Source organism: Nuphar pumila, chromosome 7 (genome assembly GCF_984573655.1).
Source record: "Nuphar pumila chromosome 7, dmNupPumi1.hap1.1, whole genome shotgun sequence".
NCBI lineage: Eukaryota > Viridiplantae > Streptophyta > Magnoliopsida > Nymphaeales > Nymphaeaceae > Nuphar > Nuphar pumila.
Window position 1 is genome coordinate 124,239,697 of NC_143255.1, and position 15,089 is coordinate 124,254,785.

Consider the following 15,089-nt stretch of genomic DNA (forward strand, 5'->3'; position numbering starts at 1 on the left):
AAGCCTCAAAGACCCATCAATGCATATCAAAAACATGCATTTGGTTAATGTGTGGCATTGTGTACATGTGTGTGAAAACACATAATCAAAACATGCATCCACGAACATTTTGATAAACAATCAAACCTTCCAATTATAACAATTTTTTTTTGTTTTTAGGCCCACTTTATTATATGGTATGGAATGTTGGACTGCCAAGAGACATCATATTCAAAAAAATGAGTGTAGCCGAGATGCGTATACATAGATGGATGTGTGAAAATACAATAAAAGATAAGATTCAAAACGAGGAGATATGTAAGAAAGTAGGTGTTGCATCCATTGAAAATAAGATGATAGAGAATCGTTTACGGTGGTTTGGACATATTTGGCGAAGGCCTAATGATGCTCCAGTTAGAAGGATGGAGAAATGAAAAAATATATTAGTTAAAAAAGGTCGGGGTAGGCCTAAGAAGACTTGGATGAAGATGATAGGAAAGGATATGAATGCTTTGAACCTCACCGAGGACATGGCATTGAATAGAAATGATTGGAGGAGAAGGATTCATGTGGAAGACCCAGAATGATTTTCTTTTTTGGTTCATATCGGCGACCCCAATTGTTTTGGGATGAAGGCGTAGTTGTTGTTGTTTAAGATAAAAGATTCAACAGACTCGTACCAAATAATATATAGCAATTATCACAACAGGGCACATGAGTCATGCACATATTCCTCGGAAAGCCAGGCATACATGCAAAACACAAAATATAAGAATGCACCCAATGCAAACTGCAGACAATCACCCAAAAATGGAGAGAGAGAGAGAGAGAGAGAGAGAGAGAGAGAGAGAGAACCCCAAAAGGCACCTCGTCTTTTGGAGTTCATAAATTTTTTTTTTTTTTTAAACTGTTAATGACGTAATTATGCTAAAGCAAAAAAGTAGCGAGACAGACGCCACCCATCGGGGCAAGAAGCCAACGGTCGGGATCATAAACTCATTCTATGAATGACCTGATCTGGGTCCAACTTTCCATCACCATCCACGCCAAGCAAGGCATCCATTCTAAGCATCTCAAGATGGAACATGTTCAAGTATTGAAATAGTGCGCGCTATCACAGCCGTCTATGCTTCACAGAAATAAAGTAAAAAGGAAATCCAAAGAGAAAGCAGCGAAGTACATTAAGCAAATATCACATAATTGGAATTCAATTCATTTTACAGTCTGTCCACAAGATTGAAGACATCATCCTGTTTGGGTAATGAAGCCTACTGACATGGTAGTTATAACCATATAACCATCGATGCAATTTCTCATGAAGTTACATGCCGCAACCTTTATGTCTTCTATGATAAAGGGGAAATGATGACAGAATGACATTCATAATTATATATTGTCTCAATAACATTTAAATTTTCATAACATATCTGATTCCCCTTTTTGGGCGACACAGACTCATCATCATGAAAGCAGAGAAACTAACGAGACAAATTCTGAAGTTACTCTTCCTCTGGACCTTGTATTGATAACAAAGTGCTCTGGGTACTTTCTTAGCAATGTAAGCAGGCCAAACCATGGTCTTCCTTTGGCTTCAAGAATAGGCCAATCATCAGATGTAAGATACCTCCTTAGCCTACTGTTAGGCCACACTCCACTGTATAGGTCAAGAAGCTGTACCAGAAAAGGAAAAAGAGGGAAAAATAGAATCTGAGAACCACTTATCGAAAAAACTGATAGAAAAAACAAAAAAACAAGATGGGCTCATGGTTATCATCGTGAAAAACCAAAAATAGCCCGTTATGTTGGACAGTATCACAATTAACATAACAGGTTCATGTAAAGCGAACTAGAAGGATTCTGTACTATCATAAACCAAGCCTAATAAAATGAAGAGCACATAAAATACAGATAGCCGATTGAGGAAAACTAAACTTCTATGTTAGAACATTGTTAAGATAGCGTGCACACAAACAAGAAGCGATTCTCTGATTCCTTTTTAACAAAAAACAGAAAAAATCAGTGCAGAGTTATGAACAAGAGTACTATAACTAACATGTCCCAATAATATGACTGTTCTGAAGCAAACATGAGAATGAAAAAGGCAATTTTATACTCTTACAAGATGCAAGAAACTGTGACATGATTACATTCAACTAATAACAAGATCTTACACCAAAAAATTAGATATGTATGATGAAACTGTGAAAGTATCTTCAACAAGATACAATGGTCAAGACCCAATGTTCTTGACGAAATACAAGGGCACACATGCACTACAAGAACACTTAGAACACTTGTGCACAAAAGCACAACCCAATCAATCTCACAAATGCACTTAAAGGAATGAATGAGAGCTTTATTGAATACTTGGGCTTTTGACCCAAAGCCATGGAAAATACAAGGGGGAAATCCCCATTTAAATAGAGGTGGAGACCTTGGAGGGGCTCCACTTCTAGTCGTTGAAGCCCTTCTAACGGTCACAATTGTGACCGTTGGAGGGGCTCAATGACTAGATGTTGGGCCCCCCAAGGTACACACTATCCTAGATTAAAAAAGAAAAAGAAGAAAAATAAAAAGAAAATAGAAAAGGAAAAAGAAGAAAAAGAAATTACAACATATCCGAAAAATGGATATGCGCAAGATAACTAAACAACCCCTTTGACTATTAGGAGAAATATATATATATATATATATATATATATATATATATATATATATATATATATGTGTGTGTGTGTGTGTGTGTGCATGTATCTTCCTATATATATAAAATATATATAATTACATTGATTTGGTATTACACTTTAATACCCCCCTCAAACTTAGGGCATGATGACCGAAAGTTTGCCAAGAAGGAAGTTGAATCGCGGCGAACACAGTGTTTTAGTGAAAAAATCTGCCAACTGATATTCAGAAGTTACATATGAAAGATCTATGACTCCTCGAACATAGTGACAGTCCGTCTCAATGTGTTTAGTCCGCTCATGAAACATATGATTTTTGGCAATATAGATTGCACTCTTGTTATCACAACATAGCTTTGTGGGTCCTTCGACATTAATCCCCATGTCTTCTAATAGTTAATGAATCCATACAATCTCCATGGTAGTAGTTATCATGACTCGATATTCAACTTCAGTTGAGGAAAGAGACACTTTTTGTAGCTTCTTACGTCTCCATGAAATTAACGAGTCTCTTGAAAACACACAAAAACCAGTAGTGGAGTGACGGTTATTTGGGTCACCTCCCCAATCAGAATCATTATAAGTAATTAATTTTAATTCAGAAGAAAAAGATAAAAATACTCCCTTATTTAGTATACCCTTTATGTATCTTATGATTCACAAGATGCCACTCATGTGAACCGATGTTAGTGCATGTTGGAATTGACTTGCAGTATGAACTGCATGAGAGATATTTGGTCTAGTAATACTCAGATACATCAATGATCCCACGAGTTGCAGGTAAGGGATGAGATCAGAAAGAGGAATTCTATCATTAATCTTCATTTTGGCTCCTACTATAGCAGGAGTTTCACAAACCTTATCATCCATAATACTTGACCAGTCAATAATCTTAGAGGCAAGCTTAGTTTGAGATAAAAAATACCCTCTATGAGAGTATACTACTTCAATACCCAAAAAATAAGTTAGAAATCCTAAATCAAACATCTCAAATTTATCCTTTAAAAATGATTTTATGCTTCTAACACCTTTATTATCACTTCCGGTTATTAGCATATCATCCACGTACAAAAGAAGAATAACAATCCCTGCATTGGTTTTTCTAATTAATAAAGCAGTATCAGTGAAACAGGATGAAAAACCATTTTCTATCATTACTGAATTAAATCTATCATACCAAGCCTTAGGGGCTTGTTTTAAACCATAAAGAGCTTTTCGAAGACGAAGCACTTTCCCTTTGATAGTCTCCATTCTTGGTGGAGCATCCATATATACCTCTTCATTTAAATAGCCATTTAGGAAGACATTTTTAACATCCATTTGATAGATGTTCCATTTGTTAATTGAGGCAATGGTGATGCAGCATCAGACAGTGACCATTCGGGCCACATGCGCAAACGTTTCTTCATAGTCAATCCCGTATTCTTCACTATATCCCTTTGCAACTAACCGAGCTTTATATCTCTCAAGAAATCAATCGCTTTTAGTCTTTACCTTAAATACCCATCTGCACCCTATTGCTTTCTTACCCTTAGGAAGAACTTGAAATTTACAAGTTTTTGCCCTGTTGAGAGCTGAAAGCTCACATTCCATTGCTTTCAACCACTCATCATTCTTTTTGGCTTCTTCAATGTTCCTGGGTTCTACATAAAAATAAATGACGCTAAGACAATCTCTATGTTTAGGAGTAAAGGAATCATATGAGATGAACCTACAAGGCATCTTTCTATTTATTTCAGTTCTTCGTAGATTTTCATCATTTGTTGAATTGGGACCACTAGGTTCACTGTATTTTTCAATCGCACTCATAAAACTGTATATGTCTCTATGAGTATATGTTATAGGATCTCTTGATGCCCCATCATCACTATGTTGGAAGATAGGAGGATGAAAGGTAATATCTTTTTTGTCTTCTTTATCATTGGCCTCATTAGAAGTGAATTCATCGTCATTATCATCATCATGAGCTAATAATTCAAATAAAAAAGAGTAATCCATGTTTTCTTTAAAAGCTTCACTTCTTTCAAAACCATTAACATTTTTCAGAAAACTCACATTTCTGGAAGCATATAATTTAACATTCTTAATATCATAACAACGGAACCTTTTTTGGGTTTCGGAATATCCAAGAAAGGCGCAGGCAATGGCTTTTGGTGAAAGCTTGTCGTTCTTGTCAGTAAGAACAAAGCATTTGCAACCGAAAATTCTCAACCGACTATAGTCGGGTTCTTTGGTATACAACATTTCAAAAGGTGAGATATTGTTCAATTTTTTCAAAGGTAACTGATTTATTAGATAGACATACGCTAAAGCAGTTTCAACCCAAAAACCTTTTGAAATGTTTTGAGAGATAAGAAGAGTTCGAGTTGTCTCTATTATGTGTCTATGCTTTCTTTCGGCTAATCCATTTTGTTGAGGAGTTTTTGGACAAGATCTTTGGTAAAGAATACCATAACTTTCAAGATAATTTTTGAATTCACTTGAAAGGTATTCTCCACCAGAGTCGGTTCTAAAAATTTTAAGATCCCCATTGAATTGATTTTTAATCATCATATGATAGGTTTTAAAAGTCGAAAAAACTTCATATTTGTGTTTAAGAAAATAAATCCAACAATATCTCGTGTAGTCGTCAACAAAAATGATATAATATGCAAAACCTCCTTTTGAAAAAACAGGTGCCGATCCCCATACATCCGAATGGACAATTTCAAAAGGTTTTGTTGTATACATAGATCTTTGACAAAAAGGTAATTTTTTTATTTTCTCAAGTATACAATCATTACAATTGAAATCACTTTTACATAGACTTTTAACAAAATGTAAATAGAAATTTTTTACAATATTTGGATGTCCAAGTCTCTTGTGCCACACATTAATATCTTCTTGTTGGACAACATTACAAAATGGGTTCTTTGAAATTTCAAGAGAATCAACGTAGTAAAGATCGCCCTTCCTAGAGCCTTCTCCAATCAACCTCCCGGACCGGCGATCCTGTATCAAACATTTGTTAGATAAAAATTTTATATCACACCCATGATCCGAGAGTTGAGAAATCAAAAGTAAATTTAAGTTTAACTTAGGTATAAATCTAATTTTTGAAATAAAAAAGCCTTATTTTTCAAATTTTCCAATTCCTTTTACTTCAAAGGATGTTCCATCCGCGGTTGAAATAAAGGATGAGGAGCGATTATTTGAGTAATCGAAAAAAGAACTCATACTTGGGGTCATATGAAATGAAACAGCCGAATCTAAAAGCCACAATGTCTTACTAGGAGGAAAATAGGTTGACATGGCGGCTTCGAAAATAGCCCCTTTGAGAAGAGGTTAAAAAGCATCTACAATTTGTTGCAACGAGAGAGCTCCATTTGAAAATGATGAGCACTCTTCCTTTTGAGGTTGGGATGTGGTAGCCATGGCTAACAACTTCTTCCATTTTGGACATGTTGGCTTGATGTGCCCCGGTTCCTTACAAAAGTGACACACGAGCTTGCTATAATCCCTCTTTCCTCCTTGACCGCTTGAACTTTGGTTTTGATTTTTGAAATGAGGGGGCTTGTAGGTCCTTAAATTGCTGCCCGCTCTTGAAACGACATTAATACCTTTATTTTCTTCATTATTGGAAGGTGTTGCAAGAACACTTGGGTTATTCTTACTTATACCCATACGTGTCTCTTCCTCACTTAGTTTAGTAATTACATCTTCAAGAGAGGGGGAATTGAAGGCGGATAGGAGAGACGATCGGATTTGTTCAAATTCGGGCCTAAGCCCATTCAAAAAATTGAAAAAACGATATTCTTCTAATTGCTTGTGCCTAAGCTCAATAGCCTTTCCGCTCCATTTGGGTTCAAGCATGGCAAGCTCATCCCAAATGGAAGACAACTCCGCGAAATACTCTCTAATAGTCATTTCGTTTTGTTGAAAGGTCAAGGCCCTTTTTGAAAGATAGTATTTGTGGGACAAATCCCTTGAAGTATACATTTTTTCAAGGTATTCCCACGTTTGAGAAGCTTTCTTAAACTTTATAATGTTGGCATTGATTCTTGTCTCCACGGACGAGAAAATTCATGAGAGGATTTTGAAGTTCCTCATCTCACATTCTTCATGTTTTTTGCTATAATCTTCAAGAGCCTTGACCCTTTCTTCTCCCTCAAGAATTTTTATTTCTCCCCTCTCCATCAAGGTGATCTTAGGCTCCAAATCGAGAATCGAGCCTTGGACATAGCCCCAAAGCCCTTTTCCTTTAATATGCGCCTCCATATTTCTAGCCCAAACGTGATAGTTAGAGCCATTAAGTTTAAAGCCGAGAGAGAAATGGGAGTCTTTTTCACCCATTAGAGAGGAGATATGAGAAAAAAAGATGCGTACCTCAAGAGATTTTTAGATCTTTCTTGGTGGAAGAATCTTCTAAAGTATTAGATGAACGAAAGGATCCACCCCAATCACCACATATTTGAGGACACGTTTTTCGAGGCACCGGAAAAATGTGAGAATCCACACGATCTTTCTTTCTCCAACCTTGCTCTGATACCATGTGAAAGTATATTCAACAAGATACAATGGTCAAGACCCAATGTTCTTGACGAAATACAAGTGCACACATACACAACAAGAACACTTGTGCACAAAAGCACAACCCAATCAATCTCACAAATGCACTTAAAGGAATGAATGAGAGCTTTATTGAATACTTGGGCTTTGACCCAAAGCCATGGAAAATACAAGGGGGAAATCCCCATTTAAATAGAGGTGGAGACCTTGGAGGGGCTCCACATCTCCAATGGTCACAATTGTGACCGTTGGAGGGGCCCAACGACTAGATGTTGGCCCCCCCAAGGTACACACTATCCTAGATTAAAAAAGAAAAAGAAGAAAAATAAAAATAAAATAGAAAAGGAAAAAGAAGAAAAGGAAATTACAACATATCCGAAAAATGGATATGCGCAAAATGATTAAACTACCCCTCCAACTATTACGAGAAATATATATATTTTATATATATACATAGGTAGATATATGCACATATATATATATATATATATATATATATATATATATATGTGCATGTATCCTCCTATATATAATATATATATAATTACATTGATTTGGTATTACACTTTAACAGAAACATGGAGCGCCTCAGCAATGAGATGGTCTTAGATCAAATGAGAATAGGGATGAAACATTTTTGTGCATGCAGTCATGAAAGGATGAAGGTAAAAAATTTGGATACAAATTCCGAACACATAAATTAGGCCACCAAAGATGGGTTACCTGTACTAAACTAGAAAGAGACTGTAAGCAGGTTCACATATTGATGTAAGCAAGATATATTATCAATAACATAGAAATTTGTCAGGACATAATATATACCACACAAACTGATTTATGTGAAAATCTGTGTATATTGATGCGCACGACTAACCTCAGCATGCAGTTTTTCCATTGGCATCCATTCCCCTGGGCCACAAAGATCAGAAAGAACAGTAGCCACAGATGAGACAACATCTTTCTCTTCTTGTTGCATGAGTTGATGATTATCAGCTTCTCTGTCAGCCCTTGCTCTTGCTTCTCCCTTTCTCTCTGGAACAGAGAAAAAAAGGCAATAGACACTGTCACGCTAAAGCCTTATTAGGCTAATGATGGAATGGCCAATTCATGCTATATCCCCAAAAGAAAAAGGGATGAAATTCCATCACAGAGTTCCAGCGAAGATACAAGAATAGACAGCGATCGTGAAGAATACTAGTATCAGAAGACATTAGAAGCTTATGTCGTTCCAGCATCTTTAACCTAGTGTGCAAAAAGAAAAAATAAGATAAGTTAATTGCTTGTGAAATAAAAACTTTAGTTCATTTCTCAGTTGCTCATGAAAAAAAGACTTCAGTTCACTTCTTTTCATATTTTCATTGAAACCGTGGAAGAAGCTCCTAAGAGGTCTCCATATCTTTATCTGCATTGACAAGTCCTACAGCTGTTCACATACAATCACTTCCAAACATTTTAAAAGAAGAATAGATTTTGAAGTGTCCCCATTCTTTTCAAAATCAGATCTGACACCTGAAGTCATTTTAAACCTACCCTAGAGTGGTTAAATGAGTCATATTTGGTTTATTAATTTTCTAGGTAGTTCAATTGTACTGTTCGGCAACATATATAAGATTGATGTTCTGGGGTCAACTAAGATGGATGGATGGTTACGTTGCAGTATCATAACTGAGGGGTCTGGGGTTTAAATTCGATGGGGCTACCCCCAAGTTTTCCTGTTAAAAAAAAGACTTTAAATCAAAGATCAATGTGAAAACCAGGAAACACAAATGAACTCTGCCGAGTCTAGTACATGCACATTCATCGAATCCCAAATTTCCTGAGCTCATTGTGTGTCGGTGTCCTATCATTATTGACTGCCATTATTGCCATTTTTCTGGTTAAGTATCAGTTTTGAGCAAGAGAAATTCATGCAAGGTACAAGTGTTCAACCAATCTCTTCTTTGTGAACTATCCTACATATATGTCTGTTTGAGCATCTGTCCTATCAATCTAGGCTTTTCCAACACTGAGCTCAATACCATCTACACATACTCCCTGATAATCAATGGGTATCCACTTTACTCTTGGCAAGAACAAGTGTTTCCTACCACCTACCAGTCCCTTACTCTTAACCATCTGAAACTTTGCCTGGTATATCATAATAACTTGATGTTACAGGTTTGTGAAATCAGTAGCAATCTCATCAAAGAACCATCTGTTAGTCACCTAGAGCCTAGTCCAGCTTGCTACCTCGCTCTGTGATGGTCTAAACCATATCCTACTGTTCAATCTCAAATCCCACACACGATACATGTAATGAAGATTGTTTGTTTACATTTACCCTAGGTCCCTAAACACAGATCATGATGATCACGAATCCTTACAAATTGGCTATAGTATTTCCCAATCTTCAACCTCAAATCCCACACATAATGCACAGAATGCAGATTGTTCAGTAGCATGGCAAAGCCTTCTATACACTCTAATCCCCAGATCATAAACATCACTGATCCTTCCACACAGTCTATCCCTCATAATCATGGACTGTTCAGTTAAGCATCACAATCCCTATGCATGTCCTAATCCCCAAACCACAAAATGCCTAATCATGTGTCACGGTTCCTTCCACATATCCCAATTGCCATTTCCCAAATTGATCGGATTTACATGCAGAGCATTCTGCACACAAAACCCCCAAATAACAAATCGTTCGACATTTCCATCACAGATCCTTCCACATACCCCTAATCCCCAACTCACAAAAATGCCCAATTCACAAGAATTCCCCTATACAGACTACAGTGCACGCAAACAACGAAGAAGGTGAGAGAAAAGAAACGGAGATCCCAATATCAACAATTCCCCACGAAGGCATCATCAAAGAAAGAGAGTTTTTTTGTTTTGAAAAATCGCCTCGCAGAAGTAAACATCCGCAATTCTTATAACAGAACATATAAACCAAGAAAGGATCCACCATCATCAGCAGAAAAAAGAAAAGGAAAAGGGGGGAAGAGAAAAGGAAGAAGAGGAAGGGAAACAGAAGCAACCTAACTGCATGCCAACGACGGGGGCCTTCGCCGCAGAACCGCCGCTGCTGCCAGCGAACCCCAGGGCGGTGTCCGGCCCATCGCCCTTCCTGGGCCGCTTGCTCGAGGGATCGTAATCAGGTTGTGGGTGAGGGGGCAACTTGAGTCGGCCGTGTCCCTTCTTCCCTCCGCAGAGGATGGCGGGGGCGGGGGCGGCGGCGAGCGGCGGAGCCGGGAGGGGGAGGGGCGGTGGCGGGGGGCGGGAGCGGAGGAAGGAAGGGTGGAGGATGCTGCTGATGGGGAGGAGAAAGTAGAACTTCTTATCGCCGATCTGGAGGAGGTCTTGGGAGTCGAGCTTGACGGGTGGGTTGCCGGAGAGGTGGAGGACACCCTCGACGAGGCAGCCGTTCTTGCCGATGACGTCGAGGGCGAAGCGGCGGCGCTGGAAGTCGTAGAAGATGCGGGCGTGGTGGCGGGAGATGTTCATGCCGCCGCCGAGGGTGGTGAGGTCGACATCCACCACCGACTTCTTGCTGTTGCGGCCTAGCACGATGGCGTACGTCTGCATGTAGTACTCGAAGTCCTCCCCCTGCAGCTTCGCGAACCCCGCCTCCACATCACCCCTCTCTCTCATTCTTTTCTTTTTCCCCTCCCCTCTACGGAGAGAGAGAAATTGATGGGTGGGAGGCTCTGGAGAGGGATGGAGAACACTTTTTTTTTTTCGACAGAGAGAGAGAGAGAGAGAGGTTCCTCCCAAAGAAGAATCAAGGGGTCGAGAGAGAGAGAGATGCAGAGGAGGTGAAGGAAAAAAAAAAGGGATTTGGATTAATTTGGATTAATAGCACCTGAAAGGAAAATGTCATTTAAGAGAACCGTTTTTGGACCAAAACCCTTATCAATGAAATTTGTCAACTATAAAGCTGAAGTTAATGGCGGAGTTAAGGTGAATGTGAACTATTTGTTTCTTATTCTTTTCTCTCAAAAACAGTGTGATTTGCTAACGTGATTGGATAATAGGCAGTTTAGTTTGGATAAGTAGTTTCATTCGTTCAAAAGGTAGAGGTGGATCCTTGAGGTTCTGCCAGTGTTGGAGGAATTTTCAAGGAGTTTTGGAAAAAAACAAAAAATTGGGCTTCAAGAAAAATGAAGTTTAAAAGAGTTGTGGATTCTTTCTATTCTATTGTTTGGAAGCATGAGTAACCTTTTCAAAGAGTTGAGCTTTCAACTTCTCTAGATTCCTCGTATAGTTGTAAGTAGAGGTGGGCAATGAGTCTGGCATAGCTCACGGGCGGCCTAGCCCGTCATGGGCCAGGCCGTGACATGGCTTAGATCTTTTGTATATATTTTATATAATATATATATTATGTATGCATATATATATTATGTATATATATATAATATAATAAGCTCGGCTAGGCCCAATTAGGCCAATGAGCATAAACGGATGGGCTATGGGCTGAGGTTTTCTTAACAAGCCTGCTCGAACCGGGTTGATGGCCTAGCCTGTCAATTTATAGGCTGCACATTGATGGGGCTGATTGGATCAATGGCTAGGTTGGCTTAGTTCATCAGCGGATTAGCGGACCAAGTCGACAAGTTGTTCACCTCTAGTTGTTAGCCTTTTAACTGCAAAATTATTGCAGTTAATAATAAGGTAAAATATGTAAATATCTGAGATTTACTGTAGTAAATGAAATAACAAAATTGAACCATCAAAAATTTAGAAACTCACTTGGTATAGGAACTGTAAATATCTTTATTAGAGGATTTGAAATTTGAAATTCTTGGTATTGGGAATTGGCTGACTCCCAACCGACACTTATGCTTCCCTCCACTTCCCTCTCCCAAACACACTTCAAATCCGTTTGGATCCTGCCATGTCATGTAATCGCCTCTGACCAACTCATTTGATACGTACCTAGAGGTGGGCAATGGGTTGAGCGGTCCAATGAGCCAAGGTTTTAGGCCGGAGCCCGTTAAATACCGAATCAAAACCCAGACCCCAGCCCGTTTTATACGTGAGCCGGGGCTGGGTTTGGGCTGGCCTACGAGGTACCGAGCCAGCCCTTAATATTTTTTTTTTTAATAATATAAAAATTTCAAAAATTAACTATTGCATTGTAACTTGGTAACTAGTACTATTTACCTAATTAATTATATCATTTTTATGAAAAACTTGAAAGATAATTAATTGGGTGCATGAGAATTTGAGAACTTTTTTTAATAATTAATATTTACAAATGGATTTGGGCTGGGTTGGGCCGGGCTAGGTTTGACATGGTTCGCTTCACATTGACCCATTGGGCCAATGAGCTGCTTTTCAAATCCAAGCCCGTTAAAACCAGGCCAAAACCCGGTCTGTTAGTAAATGAGTCGGGTCATCTATGATCCAGGCTACACTTAAAGCCCAGTGATCCGGGCCAGCCCAATGCCCACCTCTACTGATACCTTTATCCCAAAAGATGGATCTCTAAATGAAAATTTTTCAATTGGCAAAGTGGTCCAAAATTAGTAGTATGTTTGAAAATTTTGTTATTCTGAAAGTTTAAAAATCATTTTTGCTTTACTTTTTCAGAGAAGGCATGATATACTCTTAAAAGTAATCACTAAAAGCACAAGACTACTAGTAATGTAGGATAAATTGGTATAATTAGGTACACAGATTCAAAATTCTTGCAAATGTATAAAGTTAGATAAACCATAAATCTTCAAAACTGGCTCAGGCGAACCAAATGAGCAGAGGTTGAACAGCTTACAAGCCTTATTTTCTACATGGCAAAGTTATATTGTGCTTTCCACAAGCCATTAGTTTTTCTCAACCAACGGGGCTCAGCTTGTTTGGTAGGAGCAGTTAAAACCCTTCACATTAATTAAAAATATAAATTACTCGTAAGAAGCAAAAATGCCACATCCTTGATATCCAAGGACACGATTTGAGGGCCTTTGAATTGGCTTTAACACTACTATTTAGCAACCACTTCAAGTTGGCACGTCTCCACCCTTCAACAGTCTCTCATCTCAAAAAGTAGTGCCTGGGGTGGTTGATTGGAACCATGGATTTAAAACCCAGTAACTCATCTAACCGTAACTTAGCCGGGTCAACTAGGGTCATGTTATATGTAAATATATGTAATTGCACCTGATCCATATACATTTAGTCTCCACTGCAAAACAATTGAAAATCATCAACAATGGTGATTTTCAAAATCACCCCTAAGGGGAGTCTAATCAATGTCAAAACCAATGTTGTCAGTTATTCAGGATACTTAAAAAATAATAACAAATAATATGTGTCAACTATAATGCGACATGTGTTAAAGCTATTAAAATAATAATAAAAATTATTTTAAATATTTTTGGCATTTATTTAAAAAATAGCCGATTCAAGGAGGTGAAGCAGATGTACTATTCGCCGATACTGATGACAGATCTCATCAAGAATTCCATTATACATTCAATCCTAACCATCCCATCAATAGCTAGATGGCTAGCTAGGATTGAATGTACGATGGAACCACCCACTTTCAAATGATGAGATCCATAACATTGGTCCAAAACACAAGCTTATCATGTGTTTTGAAATCATCACTATCACCACCCTTCATTGCGAGGAGGGTGCTGTGTTATCCCTTGAATATGCACTGTTTGCTACAGTGCTTGTTCGGGGTTCGAATGAGCATTACGTATATAATTAGGGGAGCGTCTGATGTGATTGCAAAGACTTAGTACCCTTTCTTGATATTCTTATCATTTTTTGTTTGAGAAAATGACAAAAGTATTTTTTATTAAAAAAAAGAAAAATGATGATTTCAGAAAAAAACAAAAATATCTTTTATATAGAAAGTCGAGAATGATCTTAATTCTTCAAAGTCTATAAAATGAAATGAACCTGAAGCGCTCTTTCTTTCTTTTTTGTTTGAACTTTTCATCGTCATCTTCTTCTTCTTTCTTCTCTATGAAACACTGTAAAACCCTCTTTCTCTCTCTCCCTATAAAAGAAATTAAGGGAGGCAAAGAGCTGACGATCCGATGGCGATCGTCGTCCTCCTTCTGCTAACAATGGCCGAAATGTTACCCTGGTTCAACGGGCAACCGACTGCGACGACCTCTCTACCGCCTTCGAGGGACACCTACAATGGAATCTTCCTCCAATACACTTACAACAGAGTCTTTCAAAGTATAATCCACCTACCCCTACGTCGACAATACTTTTGATCAGGGCTATGCCTTCCAGACCACCCTGACGTTGCTCAACACGGGTGTTCACACCCTCAAGTCCTGGCAGGCATTCGTCGGGTTCTGGCACCGTGAGGTCCTCATCTCAACCTCCGGTGTCATGCTCTTCGACAGGACCCACCTCCCCGCCAACGTCGGGAATGACATGTTCCTCTCTGACTTCCTCATCATGCACCTCGTGGTAAAATAAATGGCAAATCGCTACGCGATTTTCGTAAATTGCTAAATCGAGTAGCGATTTATGAAAATCGCATAGCAAAAAAAAAATTGAAAAATCGCTAAATCGAGTAGCGATTTACAAAACTCGATAGCAAAAAAAAAAACAGAAAATCGCTAAACCGAGTAGCGATTTACGAAAATCGCGTAGCAAAAAAAAAAAAATCGCTAAATCAAGTAGCGATTTACGAAAATCACATAGCAAAAAAAAAAACTGCAAATCGCTATGCGATGTTTGTAAATCGCTAAATCGTGTTGCGAAAAAAAGGCAAATCATAATGCAATTTTCGTAAATCGCGTAGCAAAAAAAATTTGTCATTTTCTAAAATCGTCGTTTTATGACACTAATGACGGGAAAGAGTGTTACGAAAACCGCGAGCAAGAAATAACTAAAGAAAACAATAAACAAGAACGATCAAAC

The 15,089-nt window shown here is 38.3% G+C and overlaps 1 protein-coding gene across 1 annotated transcript; it reads right to left on the bottom strand.

The window, feature by feature from the left end:
* Positions 1–1,169: 1,169 nt before the first annotated feature.
* LOC149833320 (FHA domain-containing protein FHA2-like) lies at positions 1,170–10,987 on the bottom strand. Its single transcript, XM_090012798.1, has 3 exons — positions 10,238–10,987; positions 8,086–8,243; positions 1,170–1,650 (listed from the first exon to the last, which is right to left on the bottom strand). Exons 1-3 carry the CDS (start codon positions 10,848–10,850, stop codon positions 1,441–1,443), a joined length of 981 nt encoding a protein of 326 aa, XP_089868924.1. The 5' UTR covers positions 10,851–10,987; the 3' UTR covers positions 1,170–1,440.
* Positions 10,988–15,089: the final 4,102 nt, after the last annotated feature.

What these genes read in the sequence shown, in the direction of transcription:
- LOC149833320 (XM_090012798.1), bottom strand. Translation starts at nt 10,850, where the DNA reads ATGAGAGAGAGGGGTGATGTGGAGGCGGGGTTCGCGAAGCTGCAGGGG. An exon ending in CGTCGTTGGCATGCAGTTAG is followed by an intron (nt 8,244 to 10,237) that starts GTTGCTTCTGTT and finishes TCTCTGTTCCAG; the next exon opens with AGAGAAAGGGAGAAGCAAGA. An exon ending in TGGAAAAACTGCATGCTGAG is followed by an intron (nt 1,651 to 8,085) that starts GTTAGTCGTGCG and finishes TTTCTGGTACAG; the next exon opens with CTTCTTGACCTATACAGTGG.